The following is a 15,118-nucleotide window of genomic DNA, read 5'->3' on the forward strand; positions in this document are numbered from 1 at the left end:
GGTTCAGGTATTTGAATATGGTGGGGAAAGAAGACATTTCAGAAGAAGACTATGGGAGAAGGGCCAGGAGCTTTCAGAGTCCAGCAGTTAGGACAGGTTTAACAGAGCACACAGCTCATAATGGAGGCTGGTGGGAGAGGTGTCTGGACGGGCATTAGAATTAGACTCCAGAAGGTGTCAGCCAGCAGGTTAAGGAGTTTGAGTTCATTGGTGGGTCATGGTATGCCATTAACCAGTTCTGGTGCCAAGAAGTGTCATGACTGGGAGGATAATTCTTAGGTAGAGTAGGGGTGGGGAGTGACTGGTGTAGGGAGAAGTCCAGGCTAGTTGGGGGCTACTGTTAAAAGGTCAAGCATGGAAATCAGATCCTGAATCAGAATGGTGGCAAGAAAAGAGAAGGGTTTCCTGAGAACCCTCTGAGGAGAGGATCAGCACAGTTGTCAGCTGACTGGAAAGGAGGGGGCGTGTCTGTGGAGAGTCAAGGATGACTGGAGGCCGTGAGCCTGGTGTGTGGGAGGCCTGTGGCCCCACTGACTGAATCCTAGCAGTCAGGAGGAGGAGCCAGTTGGAGGTGTGGGGGTGTTGCTTTACGGGACTCAGAATTTAAGGTCTCAATGGGTATTAGAGTGGAGCAGGAGATGAGGAGAATGAGCTCTTAGCCATTCCAGGGAGTGGGGATCATGCCTGGGGCACCTCCATTCCCATTTCCCTGGAATCCAGAAGAGTTGGGGGGTCCGAGCTCCCTGTACCTCAAGTGACCCTCCATTTCTTCCCATCTCTGTCTCTCCCTGGTGTCTGTTTTTCTTCTCCTCTCCTTGTCTCTCTCACACACCCCTCTGTCTCTCCCGTGTGTCTCTCTCCCCTCCCCTTCTCTCTCCCTCCAATTCTCTCCCCCTAATCTGTTCACTCTGCCATAGCCCTCTGCTCCCAGCAGCCCCCCGTCTCCCTTCTGCAGTCCCTCCCTGCCTGTCTCTCTCACCTGTTTCCACACCCTCACCTCCTGCCACCCCCCTCAGCATGTTCCCTGGAAGCTGAGGGTCTCTGGGTCTCAGTCCCGGTCTCTCTCTTTCTTTCTCTCTCTCTCTGTCTCCCCACCCCTTCCCCTCAGCGTGTTCCCGAGGGAGCTGAAGGAGGTGTTTGCATCCTGGCGGCTGCGCTGCGCAGAGCGGGGTCGGGAGGACATCGCTGACAGGCTGATCAGCGCCTCGCTCTTCCTGCGCTTCCTCTGCCCAGCCATTATGTCGCCCAGTCTCTTTGGGCTCATGCAGGAATACCCAGATGAGCAGACCTCACGAACTCTCACCCTCATTGCCAAGGTCATCCAGAACCTGGCCAACTTTTCCAAGTGAGGGACGGCTCAGGCGGGGTTGGAGGTGGGCACTGGGGTCTCTGAGTTCCCGGAGACTCTGAGACGGGTGGTGTGAGGCCTTGTGGTGTGTGACTTGTACCTTCCGGATGCCTTGGCCAGGTTTACCTCAAAGGAGGACTTTCTAGGATTCATGAATGAGTTTCTGGAGCTGGAGTGGGGTTCTATGCAGCAGTTCCTGTACGAGATTTCCAACCTGGACACGCTGACCAACAGCAGTAGCTTTGAGGGTTACATCGACTTGGGCCGAGAGCTCTCCACACTGCACGCCCTGCTCTGGGAGGTGCTGCCCCAGCTCAGCAAGGTCAGTAAACACCCCTGCACCCCGTCCCCAGGTATTTCCAATGTTTCTGGAGGCTACTGTGGCCTGAGAGACCACTCCCCCCACAGAGTTTTCTCCCTGCCCTGTTCCCAGACATGTCATTGCCACTCCCCCAGCTGACACCTTCCACACCCCCTGAGGCCCTCGCAGAGCCAGGCACTTAGCCCCCGGTAACGGCCTCACCCTTCCAGGAAGCCCTCCTGAAGCTGGGCCCGCTGCCACGGCTCCTCAACGACATCAGCACAGCTCTGAGGAACCCCAACATCCAAAGGCAGCCAAGCCGCCAGAGTGAGCGGCCCCGGCCTCAGCCTGTGGTGCTGCGGGGCCCATCGGCCGAGATGCAGGGCTACATGATGCGGGACCTCAACAGGTGAGCACCTGGGCACCCCACACCTGGGCCCCAGGACCCCTGCTTCTCTGTTTCCGGTACACTTCACTGGGCTCCACGTGCACCTCTGTAGGGCTTGAAAGAGAGGAAAAAGCAGCAGGTTGTCAGAGAAAACGGTAAGGAGACAGGTACAGTCAGTGGGTACGCTGAGAGCCCTCTAAGACCAGATAGCGAGAAACATGGAGCTCCAGCAAAGTGCAGAGGCCCCTCCAGCTCCAGCTTGTAAGCTGAGGGGGTCCCGCTGCCAGCTCTCCCATGCCCGTCCCAGAGCTGAGGTGCAGCCCGTACATGTTGGGTCAGTTAGGGGGTGCCCAGACCTTCAAATATCTCTGTATCAGTTGTAAAATAAGCACCGCCCCAGCCCCACCAGAACCCTGCAGACCCCGCCATGACCCAGCACTAGAGAAGTAACACCTGGACCCAAAGGGGCCTCCACGGCCGCTGCAGCCATTCCGATGGGTGACTGCACATTGTTTTGATGACACCCTGCTTGTTCCTCTGCCTGTCTCTCCCTCCATGGTGCCACACCCATTCTGCCATTCGCACCTCTCCTTCCACTCGGCCATGCCTTTTGCCCACTCTCTCCTTCTCTCTGTCTGTGCTTGCCCCTCTTTCCATCTCTCTCCAGCTCCATCGACCTTCAGTCCTTCATGGCGCGAGGCCTCAACAGGTGAGGGGCTCTCCCCTCCCCCGCCCTCCTCTCCTCTCCTGTCTGCTCCCCGTCTCCCACTCCAGTGGCCTTCACCTTCCTCCTCTCTTCTCCTCCATGCACCCTCATCTCCTCCATATCTGCCCGGACTTGCCCCTCATCCCTCATCTTGCTGCCCCCATCTCCCCTCCTGTAGGTCCCTCCCTTCCTGAAGGGGCCTTGTCCTCTCCTTTTCCCACATATCCCCTCCCATCCTTCCTGCCTGCCCTGCAGGTCCCACTTTTCACCTCAGCCTACCAGACCACAGCAGGCTCGATTGCCAGTAGCTTTGGCCTTACCTCCCATTTTGTGCCCCCTTCCCTTCCAACAGCTCTATGGACATGGCTCGCCTCCCCTCCCCAACCAAGGAAAAGCCACCTCCACCACCCCCTGGTGGGGGGAAAGACCTGTTCTATGTAAGCCGGCCGCCCCTGGCCCGTTCCTCGCCAGCATACTGCACGAGCAGCTCAGACATCACCGAGCCGGAGCAGAAGATGCTGAGTGTCAACAAGAGCGTCTCCATGCTGGATCTGCAGGGCGAGGGGCCCGGCGGCCGCCTCAACAGCAGCAGCGTGTCCAACCTGGCGGCGGTCGGGGACCTGCTGCACTCCAGCCAGGCCTCCCTGACAGCGGCCTTGGGGCTGCGGCCGGCACCGGCTGGACGCCTCTCCCAGGGCAGTGGCTCGTCCATCACGGCCGCTGGCATGCGCCTGAGCCAGATGGGTGTCACCACGGACGGTGTCCCTGCCCAGCAACTGCGCATCCCCCTCTCCTTCCAGAACCCTCTCTTCCACATGGCTGCTGATGGGCCAGGCCCCCCAGGGGGCCATGGAGGGGGTGCTGGCCATGGCCCACCCTCTTCCCATCACCACCATCACCACCATCACCACCACCGAGGTGGAGAGCCTCCAGGGGACACCTTTGCCCCATTCCATGGCTACAGCAAGAGTGAGGACCTCTCCTCAGGGGTCCCCAAGCCCCCCGCCGCTTCCATCCTTCACAGCCACAGCTACAGTGATGAGTTTGGACCTTCTGGTACTGACTTCACCCGTCGGCAGCTCTCACTCCAGGACAACCTGCAGCATATGCTGTCCCCTCCCCAGATCACCATTGGTCCCCAGAGGCCTGCCCCCTCAGGGCCTGGAGGTGGGAGCGGTGGAGGAGGCAGTGGCGGGGGTGGCGGGGGCCAGCCGCCTCCGTTGCAGAGGGGCAAGTCTCAGCAGTTGACAGTCAGCGCTGCCCAGAAACCCCGGCCATCCAGTGGGAATTTATTGCAGTCGCCGGAGCCAAGTTACGGCCCTGCCCGTCCACGGCAACAGAGTCTCAGCAAGGAGGGCAGCATTGGGGGCAGCGGGGGCAGTGGTGGCGGAGGGGGTGGGGGGCTCAAGCCCTCCATCACCAAGCAGGTAGGTAAGGGTGGGAGGAAGGGAGGGCGGGAAGAAGGAAATGGGTTGGGGAGGTGGGGGTAGAGTAGAGTTTGTGGTCTGAAGTTCCGATTTTCTCACCTCCCTTCATTCATTAAGCAAATACGTGTAGAGCGCCTGCTCTGTGCCATGTGCTGCTCTAGGCGCCGTGGATTTGGCAGTAAACAACAAACAGTAATCACTGTCCTCACGGACGGAGCTCCCGTTCAGAAGGGAGACATAACAAATACTTAAGTGCACAGCATTCCCAGGGTGATCAGAGCTAGAGCAGGGGACAGGATTGGGACTCATGTCTTGGCAGTGCTCTCGCTCTAAGTGCACCCTGCCCTCTCCCACCTTTCTCCTCTCTATTTGCTCCCACCTTGCCCTGTCCCAGCATTCTCAGACGCCATCCACACTGAACCCCACCATGCCAGCCTCCGAGCGGACGGTGGCCTGGGTCTCCAATATGCCTCACTTGTCGGCTGACATCGAGAGTGCCCACATCGAGCGGGAAGAGTACAAGCTCAAGGAATACTCTAAATCGATGGATGAGAGCCGGCTGGACAGGGTACGCCGGCCCGACCAGCCCTAAGCCCCTGTCCTTCCTTTTCCCACAGGGGAGGCCTCTTGTCATTGCTGAGGGCAACATCGAGTTAGGAAGTTACGATGGGAAGAAGAGACACAGACCTGATCCCGTCCCTTGGGAAGCCTTCAGTCTATTAGGGCAAACCACATACAATCAGTCCACTGAAAATCCAATTCTAGTTCTGTTTTGCGGGTGATACACATCATAGACTGGGGAAAAACACGTTCTATATTAGGCTTAGCTCCATGTCCTTCCCCAGGGAGAACAGAAACCCTGGCTCCTGTGACTGCTCAGGAAAAGGAAAGTTACTTTACTGGCAGTGTGAGCTGATAAATTGGCCGGGGGCAGAGGGGTTGCAGTTGTACTACAGGCGGTATTTGGTTTGCCTGGTCACTGCCGCATGGGCATAGGTGACAGGGCTGGTGTGGAAAGTGGTGCGTATCGGACCCTGTGTGGAAAGACCATCCAGACTCACCTCAGAGCGAAGGACAGCAGGAGCTCTGGGTGCACAGATAACAGAGTGCTCCTTGAGGAAGCCACTGCTCTAAGGACCCTGCAGGAGAGGGCAGCTGCAGAATTAGAGTAAATGTAGCCAATGCATGGCTCCACCTTGGGGAGCAGAGAGAGATTTCTTGGGGGGAAGTGGTCTTTAAGCATAGGAAAATGTTGGGACTGATTTAGATGGACTTGGTCCAGAAAGTTCCATGAGAGAATTAAGCCCTAATGCCCTGAGTTAGCCATTGTGGGCAATGAAGTAACATCTCTGCTTTGCCTGTAGCATGGGGTTGGTTATGTGTGTGCCCTCTTCGGAGAACGAGAAGATAGTCTCACATCATTTTTCTGTTTTACGGTTCAGATGAGGAATCTTTGTTGAAAAGGCTCTAGACTAGTACTGTCCAGTAGAAGTGTCTGCATGATGGGATGTTCTGTGAGCTCCCCTGTCCAATATGGTAGCCATTGGTCACATGTGGCTGGTACAACTGGGGAACTGAACTCTTAGTTCTACTGAAATTTTAAATAGCCACATGTAGCAAGCGGCTGCTGTATTGGACAGCAGACTCCAGACTTCAGAGCCAGTAGGGCAGATGAAATGACTTTTCTGAGCCTTCCAGCCCCAGAAGTCCAGGGTGATTCTCAACAGAGGTATTCGTAGATTCTGAGCCTGGACTCACCTGAAGCCCAGATCCCTGTCCCCAGGATGGAGCCTTTCCTCTCCCTAGCCAGTGTCTCCTTCCTGGTCTCCATATGATTTGTGGCCTGGCTTGGGGCTGAGGAGGCACGTTAGCTTTAATTTCTGGGTACAGTCATTCAAGATGTGTCTGTGAGTCTATCTAGGTTCCTGTGTGGGTCTTCATGTGTCCAGGTTCACATGTGAGGACAGGTATATATATATATACCTCTCAGGGCGTGGGAGTCTGGACTTCCTCCATTTTGAGGGAGCCTCAGGTCCATGGAAGGGCCTTGGAACAGTGGGTGTGTATGTATGATCAACAGGCAGGGAAGGGGTGGGGGCAACCTTGGGAATGGCCCTCCCCCAGCAGTGGCTGTGCTTGGCAGGCAGGGATGGAGGCTGGGTGGTGGCGTCTGGGCAGGGTGGCCCTCACAGTGCGGGGTCATGTGCCCGGCGGGCAGGTGAAGGAGTACGAGGAGGAGATCCACTCCCTGAAGGAGCGGCTGCACATGTCCAACCGGAAGCTGGAAGAGTATGAGCGGAGGCTGCTGTCCCAGGAAGAACAGACCAGCAAGATCCTGATGCAGTATCAGGCCCGACTGGAGCAGAGTGAGAAGAGGCTAAGGCAGCAGCAGGTGGAGAAAGACTCACAGATCAAGAGCATCATTGGCAGGTGAGGGGTGGCCTGGGGAGGGCAGCAAGGGAGGGCCTGAGGTGGAGGAGAACTAGCGAGTGCCCCCTCCAGCCCCTGAGGAAAGCCCACCCCCTACTTCTAGGGCACCACCCACTCACCCATCACCAGAAGGGGAGAACCTCTTGCTTAGTGCATTAAATGTCCCTTTACGAAACCCTGACCTTTCCTCATAGAGGACCTTTTGAAGCCCTTGGAAAATGTGCCTGTTACTGGCCAACCATTATTGTGTGTCTGGGCCCGGCCTAGCTGGGATTCCCCATTGGTTCTTTTCAGCTCAGCCCCGGATGTTCACCCCACACCGAGGCAGGGATCCCTTCCTCTCCAGCTTTGGCAAGGTGTGCTGTTAGAAAAGGAATGCCCTTATCTTATAAAGCTGTGCACGTTCTCAGCGGGACTGCAGAGCCCTGGGCTCCAAAGGAGGGGACTCAGTTATCCTGAGAACTGGGCAGTACCCCGGGCCCCCCTCCAACTGGAGCCAGCTCTATTTTGATCCATTCTGAATGCATTTTTGAGTAAGATTAATTAAAAGGCTTGACTTGAAACTTTTTTTGTAAACCACTGCTCTAATGGGTATCCTTTATGAGAAATCACCTTGAGAATCTACCACCGGTGGAGATGCTGAGATAATAGTAATTGTAGAGACCCCTTGGGCGAGGGGCATCCCCGGGGCTGCACTGGAGATGGCCTAGGCTCCGTGGGGGTGGAATGGGGGACGTAGAAGCCAGGCCTCCAGCCGCACAGGATCTGAGAAGGCTCTGTCCTGAATGGGAGGCTGGAGGGCCAAGGTATGTGGGTGGTAGAGGTCTGCGAGGCTCAGAAAGCTGTCCTTAGCAGGTCATGTGAGGGTTCCTGACAGGAAGGTGAATAACGCATGGAGGAGGGATTCTGAGGGCAGGGGAGGATGCCCGAGGCTTTTCCCGAGATCTGTGGGGGTTCCCGGGGTCCGGAGTTCCAAGGGCAGGTTAGTGCCCGCCACTAACCCCACTGAAGCCCGTCCCTTCAGGCTGATGCTGGTGGAGGAGGAGCTGCGCCGGGACCACCCCACCATGGCTGAGCCGCTCCCCGAACCCAAGAAGAGGCTGCTCGACGCTCAGGTGGAAATTACAATGTCATTTATCTTCTCCGTGTCCCATCCCCATCCATCCCACTGTCCTTCGTGCACTCACTGCACCAGCCACCCCAGCCCCATTGCTGTCTGTCTCTCCCATGGTCCTCCGTTTGTCCGCTGGCTGCTCCCAGCAGCCCTCAGTGACCCCATCTTCATCCCATCGTCTGTGCCTGTGTCACTCCTGGCAGTGTCAGCCCCACCCCCTGTGCCTTCCCACCCTGTCTTTCCTGATTCTGTCTGTGTCACAGGATTTCTCCACCCCACCCCCCGGTCCCACAGTTCCTGGAACCCTGGCCCCTTCTGTGCCTGCCCGTCAGTCAGGGAGTTCAGCTTCCCCTGAGCCCTTCTTGGCCACGAGGGCTAGAGGCTGCATTTTGCTAGAATAGAGCACAGGGCAGTATGAGTTCTCATTTCCCCAGGCTCTGGATGGTGCCCTGGGGACTTGGGGTCCCCATCATGTCTGTTCTCTTGGCTCCCCACTTTTCCTGACTCCTGGGCAGCCCCTGCATAGTCTTCCTGACTCTTCAGATCTTAAACCCTCCCACCCAATGAGCTCCCCTTTCCTTCAGTGTTTAAGTCCAGCTTCCTCTGGCCTCTGCCCCTCTGGTCCTCACACCTGACTAGCATCCTAGCTCCCTGCTGCCCCCCTCTCTTCTCACCAGCCAGCTGTTAGGACCTCCCTCCTGCATCCTCACCCTTGTTCTCCCCAAAGTCTGCTCTTTCCCCCCCACGCTCCTCCTTCTGCTCTGACCGCCAGGCTTCCCCACCACCAACACCAAGACTCCTGACCCCATGACCCCACTCTCTCCCCCTGCAGCTCCTCATCAGGTAATTCTCCTGGTTCCGCTTTGACCACGGGCGGAGGACACAGGGGGAGGTGACTCCGGACCACTGCAGGTTGGTCATGAAGCCCACTCCCCTCCGATTCTCCACAGCCTCTCCCCCATCACTGCTGCCCTCCACACCCCAGAACCTCCACAGGCCCTGCCCTCCTGACACCTCCCAGGGCACTGCCCAGAGAGTACTTCCTGCTGCCTCCCAGACGGTTCAGGGTACCGGCACCAGGCATCTACCCTGACAGCCCAGCACATTCCCGAGCACACGCCCTTCCTGCAAAACCCACCCCCAGCCTCCTCCTGACTCTCGGTCCTCTTCCTCTCCGGTGTATGTCTGTCACCCCCCATTTCACCAGAGCGTCCTTGGGGGTGGGGATGTTGGGGTTGGGGCTTGTTAAGGGGTGGTGGGTGATGATGGGTTGGGGGACCCTGGCTAGAGGGGCTGTGCTGACTGCAGCAGGTAGGTGGGGCTTTCATCTCCCTTCCCTAACCTTGGTTCTCTACCTCTCCTTCCTTCCACCTCTCACCTGCTTCTCTCTCTTCCTCCTCCTTACATCTGTGAGGTAGAAAGCATCTGGGGCTCCGATTTGGCCTCTTTGGGTGGGAATTAACCGAAGAGGGGCTAGTTAACTCAGGGAGGCTCTGGGGGGCCTGGAAAGAACGCTGTTCAGATATGAGGACAGTAGGCAGGGCGAGTGGAGCCAGGACAGGTGTTAGCATGTGGACTGGCCCATGTGGTGTGGGAGCTGGAAGGGATGGGGCATCTTCCTAGATAAGATCATGGGCTCAGTAGCCAGGTTGACTCCCAAGCAGAGATGCCAGGAACAGCATGTTAAATAACCTCTATTCTTCCTGTCTGAGCTCACATCCCTGGGTTGCTAATGCCACTCACCCCCCACTCCCACCACCCAGTGGCCTTGCTGGACACACAGTCCTACCTAAAAAGCTAGTAAATGGAAACCGGTCAGCCACTGCCATCATTTCTGAAGTGCTTTATCTTCTGTGAGATTGAGCTGTACTGGGCAGTGGCTCACACTGTAATTTTAACTCTCTGCCTGCCCAGCCTCTCTGTCAGAGTTGTTGGTGATCTGTAAACAGATGCTGAAAGGCACCAGGGAACCTCACCATTTAAAGGACTCCTGCAGTGAACTCTTTTGTAAAATGAATGATGGCACCCTAATTTATCTACTTTCTAAATTTGGGTGCTTGGGGGTGTAGGGGGCATGCCTGTGTGCTGTCACCAGCAGACAAGTAGAGGGAAGGGAATCTGAGGTTTCCTTCGTCTGCTCTCCCGCCATACTCAGGATCCCCTACGATAGGTGCTTTCCTCTCGCTTACTTGTGGGAACTTGGGAGACACTCAGCAAGCTAAGAAGGCAGGTTTGCTTTAGGCTGCGGTTTGGGGGACTTTCCAGAGGGGAGCTCTTTGATTTGGAAAGGAGAGCTGATCTGGGAGCCTCTGCTTGGGATGTTTTTGTATCCCTTAGAGAACCGTCAGACATAACTGGGTTGCTGGGCCTAAATGCCCTGTGGCCCAGGAAATAATTTGGAAACTTTTGCTAAAACCACTTTCAGGTGTTGGTCCCTCTGCAACTCAGCCATTAATTTAAGAATTAATTTTGTGCCTTTATTTTAAGCCAAGTGAGCAACCAGAAGTATAGTACAGATAGCTTTCTTTCCCAGCAGAGGAACAGAAGCCGGAGCCTGAGGGCAGGAGCCAGGAGTTGGTCCAGGAGCTGGGGCAGGGGGTGGGGTGGGGTGGGGGGGGCCGGTGATACAATAGGACCAGGGGTGGGAGTAGGGTCTGGTACCCCTCACCCTTTAAGTGGGAGCCCAGGGAGAGGGATTGAAAGGAATGTGGGGGTGGAGAGGAATGAAGCCTTTTGCTTCCTGGGGATGTAGAGATTGAGGCCTGCTGAGTCTGCAGAAGCTCCCAGTGGTTCCCCTTAGCGTGAGAGAGAGGCAGCCCTCCCACAGTATTTGTACCTTCCCACGTCACTGCCCTGAATCCCCTTCCTTTCCCCCCAGTACAGTTAAACCTCTCTAATTTGGAATGTTATATTTGAGAAGATGGCCACTCTGAATAAGTGACAAAACTGAATGACTGTCTATTTAATGAAATGCATGTCTTCAAAATATATACAGTAAGTAAACCTCACTGAATAAGGCTTTTCCACTCGAGGCCCTCAGGGAGCATGCGTTAATGAATAGATAGGACTGAAAAGTCTGTTTTCTGGTATAGGTTAAATATTCCTCCTACAGACACATTTCCATCATTAATTTGCTTAGCACACCCTTTCTTCATAGATAAAGGAAAACTCAAGCCCAGTTTTTGTTCAAATTATGAAAAAATTCCAAATCCATGGGGGTTTGGATTAATGAGGTTTTGCTGTACTGCCTCCCCTTTGTTCCCTCAACACAAAGTTCCCACCTCGGACTGGGGGTGGGCCGGGAGGGAGCTCTGAGAGGAGGAGGCTGGAGGCTGGGCTGGCAGGGGAAGATACAGGGTTAGGTGGCTGGGGGCAGGGAGGTTTCCTGGTGTGAACTGGTTTCCTGGTGTGACTCCCTGGGTTGAAGGCCCCTGTTAGGAGTCAGGGGTAAGATTCTCTTCTCCCTGAGCCCAGAAGATGTAACTTCTACTGCAGGTGAGAAACAAAATAGGAGGGAGGTTGGGGTTGTCCTGGGGGAAGGGGTGGGACCTGGCATCCAGAGCGGGCTGGCTAAGGGGGAGGCCGCTAGGAGAGGGCTGGCACCGAGGCCCCCTCGAAGCGTCTCAATAAGTCCGCGCTCTCCTCTTTGGTGTCTTGCAGGAGAGGCAGCTTCCCCCCTTGGGTCCAACAAACCCGCGTGTGACGCTGGCCCCACCTTGGAACGGCCTGGCCCCCCCAGCCCCGCCCCCCCCACCCCGGCTGCAGATCACCGAGAACGGCGAGTTCCGAAACACCGCGGACCACTAGCCACCCAGCATCACAGACCTTCTTCCTGACCATGCACCCCACCTGAACAGCACCAACCAACAGGACTGGACTTCGCCGAGGGACAGCGGGTTGCTCCCTGAAGGCCTCCTTGGGGGGCACCAGTCTCCCCCCTCACTGCACCATTTCCAGGAGGGAGAGTGGGCACCCTTAGCTGCCCCTTTTTCCTTCCTGTTGGGGTGCTGCCCCTGTAACCCACCAAGGACCCTTGCCCCAGGACACCACCTACCCCACACAGACCCCTTCACTCCGGGGTGCTATCCCCATCCTCTGCCTCATCGTTCCCCTGAGCACTGGGGGACAGACCCTAGCCCCCACCCGGGGGTGTGGCACCTCCAAACTTTCAACTTCAGGGTGATTTTTTAGCAGTAACCAGAGCTGACAATCTAACTCCCCTCCACCGCCCCATTTTGGCCTCCCCTGTCCCCCTTGTTATGGGGAGGGGACCCCAGGTGAGGGGGCCCTATTACCCCTTGATTTCTCAGGAGCGTCTGGGGGGGCTCAGCACGCACAAACTCCTTCTCCTCCTACCACTCTTAAATTTCCTCCCTCCCCACCCAGAACCCAGATGGGGTGGAGGGGCCACCGGGGCAGGGAGGGGGCGGCAAGGGGGGAAGGGGAGTTGTGTCCCCTTCTTCCCACACCTGATCTGCTCTTGGCTGGTCCCAGAGCGGGGTGAGGGGGCTTATGCCCCCCCCTCCCCCAGTATGTTGGGTGGGGTGGAATTGAGGTTAGGGTGAGGGGTTAGGGTTTAGGAGGGTGTGTATGTTGGGGAGGACAGACTAGCTGGTCTGCCCTACCCTGGTACACGCAGCCCCCTGCCCCCCCCTTCTTGGTCTCTACTCCCAGGGGGAGGAGGGAACTTACTCTAGGAAAAGCCATGTCTCTCTCCCCCAGGGTGGGGGGACCTGTGTTGGAGGAGGGGTGTTGGGGGGCCCCCTTCCATGACTCTGTCCCCCAGGGGGAGGTAGGACAGGGCTGGGCCACCCTTTCATCCTCCCCCCACCCCAATCTCCCTCCACCTCCCTCCTTCCCGCCAGCTCCACAATTTTTTCGGTGTTTCTCTGTACATAGCTCTCTGGCGGGATAGGGGAAGTAGGATGGATGGGGTTTGGGGTGGGTAGGTCATGGGAGGGGAGAAACCCCTCCTTGACACCCCCTCTTCCCTGACTGCTATCCCCTACCCAGCCTTGCCCCCTCATCCCTTCTTGCGTTTGGTATTGAGACTTCGCAGACTCCATCCTTCTTTCTTTTGTATGGACAGTTCCCCTTCAGTCCCCTTCCCCTATACACGTACACCCAGCCGGGGCCAAATTTATACTTATATAAAAGTTGTAAATATGTGAAATTTTATCCCTGTGCCCTTTCCTTGCTTTCCCAACTTCATACCCAACCCTGGACCCCCTTTCCTCCTCCTCTCTTCTTTGGCTGTTGTAATTATCTGGGGTTTGTACTGTACATATCCGGGGTGTGTGTGTGTGGGCTGGGGGCAACCCCTCTGTACAGAGCTTCCTGGCCCCCTCCCCCCCATGCTACCGTCCCCACCCACCACCCTAAGGGTAGGGAGATGCTCTTCCTACCTGTTTTATTTTGTTTTCTCGTTCTCCCTCCCCACCCAGCCCCACTCCCAGCCTTCTCCACCCCACCACTGTCCCTTTTTCTCCACTCCCAGCCCCATTTCCTTTTTTTCTGGAGTGTGTGGTGAAACAGAAAAATCATGTTTAATAAACGGAGATTGTTCTTTTATCACTATGCTTATTTTCCTAGGCTGGGGCCTCCAGGACCAGCAGTGACCGGATCTGCTTTTTTGGGCGGGGGCTTCCAGCCTAGGAGACCGTACCCCTGCATGATACCATAGTATGCTCCTAGAATACCACTCTCACACCCAGTGAGATTTACTCTGTTTTAGAGCAGGGGTGTTAAAAAACAAAACTCGACTGAGTAAATTTAAAGATCTAATTGGCTTTATTCACTGATTCATGAATTGGGCAGCATCCCATCTAGCGAATAGGAAGGATCTGAGCCCAGCTACAGAAAAGGAAAGGTTTTTAAAGGTGGAAAGGGGTGGAAAACAGAATTAGCAAAGAACGCATTGTCGCAGGCAAGGTTGCCCTCCTAAGGGGCACAGAAAGGGTCCTCATTATAGAGCTGCAGGTAATTCCAGGTTGACTACCTAAAGCAGGGGTGTCCAAACTGCGGCCCGCGGGCCAACTACAGCCCGCAATCCATTGTTAATTGGCCCGCAGCAAATTCCAAAAATATATTTAGTTTATTTAAGTAAACCAGGTGAGGCAATGCGTACTTCACCTCGAGTGAGTGGCCCGGCTGTTTGTGTATTTTACCACATATGGCCCTTGGTGAAAAACGTTGAAAAAAGTTTGGACACCCCTGACCTAACGGTTACATTCAGGGGACAGGGTAAAACTGCAATTAGGTTAAGTATTGATTCTTAGTTTGTAGACATGGGCTTGGCACAAGTGACTCCATTTTGGACCTGCTGTCTGTTTTGTAACAGGGTTTTGCACTGGCCGAACACCCCGTCTAGCTCTCCCCTCACCTCTGCCCCACTTAACCCCAAGGAGTAAAGAAGCCAAGGAATCTGATAAAAGATTCCAAGTATATATCTACATACATCTTTTGGGGAAAAAAATTACCTAGAAATAAGGTTTAATTGCTGGTTGAAATGCTCCCGTGCGGAATGGAGGGAAGAACATGGTTCCTTGGCAAATTGGGTTTCAACGCCAGACGTACCATTTGCCAGCCTCGGTTTCCCCCCTGTGGGGACAGAGCCAGGAGTGCAGTTTCCAGGCTCTCGGCCTCACGTGGAAAGGTGCTGGCTCAGGTAGTAAATGGGCCATCAACTGTGATCGGATGGCCATCAGCTGTGGCTAGTTGGCTGTCAGCTGTTACCAGTGAGCAATAGGCCACTAATATAACTGCTGTGGCTACGCTAGCAGCAAATGGGGGCCTAGCAAGAAGATGGGGCTGAGCTAGCAAGCGCGGATTGCAGCTAGTAAGTGAGGTTGGTTGGCAGAGAGAGAGAAGTGGACGGCGGGTTGCGTGTGACTCCCACTACCTATGTCTCCAACCCAGCCGCCAGCGAGACCATAGTGGTGTGACTCCCCTACCTATGGCTCCGTGGGTGTTCCTTTTTGGCCTCACCATGTCCTGCATTCTTACGTGGGGAGCGGGACCAGAGACCCCACATGACACCCTACATGACACCCTCCTCCCCCCAAGAAAACAGGAGGGCAACACCTACCTCGCAGGGCAGGGGTAGGACACAGGGCGATGTGGCCAATGCCCAGCCCACACAGCAGGTGCCCACTTAATCTCCCCCTCTCAGCACTTGGCTGGGCACGGGCAGTACATTTTACCACCGAGGCGGCTTACTAGTCTCCGCTCCTACCACTCAATGTTTCCCAAGGCCCGACAGGTGGGCCTCCCACAGCGGCAGCCCCCGTGAGACGAACATCGCTTCTCACCCGCGCAACCAATCAACACGAGGCCCGTGGGCCTCCGATTGGCTGTTCCTCGCCCGCCCTCCATATCCGGCGTCGGCGTCCGCCGGGAGGAGGT

At 56.0% G+C, this 15,118-nt stretch overlaps 1 protein-coding gene across 17 annotated transcripts in view; it reads left to right on the top strand.

Annotated features, from left to right (window-relative positions):
* SYNGAP1 (synaptic Ras GTPase activating protein 1) overlaps positions 1-13,285 on the top strand; it is a 30,930-nt gene extending 17,645 nt beyond the window's left edge. For 5 of the 17 annotated variants that reach the window (XM_074332789.1, XM_074332799.1, XM_074332802.1 and 2 more), the window contains 9 exons: positions 1,109-1,345; positions 1,469-1,670; positions 1,880-2,058; positions 2,705-2,746; positions 3,096-4,170; positions 4,565-4,738; positions 6,389-6,600; positions 7,625-7,715; positions 11,375-13,285. In XM_074332789.1, coding sequence (XP_074188890.1) covers positions 1,109-1,345; positions 1,469-1,670; positions 1,880-2,058; positions 2,705-2,746; positions 3,096-4,170; positions 4,565-4,738; positions 6,389-6,600; positions 7,625-7,715; positions 11,375-11,521 — 2,359 coding nt within the window. In that variant the 3' untranslated portion in view covers positions 11,522-13,285. Of the gene's footprint in view, positions 1-1,108; positions 1,346-1,468; positions 1,671-1,879; positions 2,059-2,704; positions 2,747-3,095; positions 4,171-4,564; positions 4,739-6,388; positions 6,601-7,611; positions 7,716-8,546; positions 8,627-10,592; positions 10,709-11,374 lie in introns of those variants that run through there. The other 12 variants (XR_012496531.1, XR_012496532.1, XR_012496535.1 and 9 more) reach the window with 12 other exon arrangements.
* The last annotated feature ends 1,833 nt before the right edge of the window (positions 13,286-15,118 follow it).

The sequence above is a fragment of the Rhinolophus sinicus genome, linkage group LG05 (genome assembly GCF_036562045.2).
Source record: "Rhinolophus sinicus isolate RSC01 linkage group LG05, ASM3656204v1, whole genome shotgun sequence".
NCBI lineage: Eukaryota > Metazoa > Chordata > Mammalia > Chiroptera > Rhinolophidae > Rhinolophus > Rhinolophus sinicus.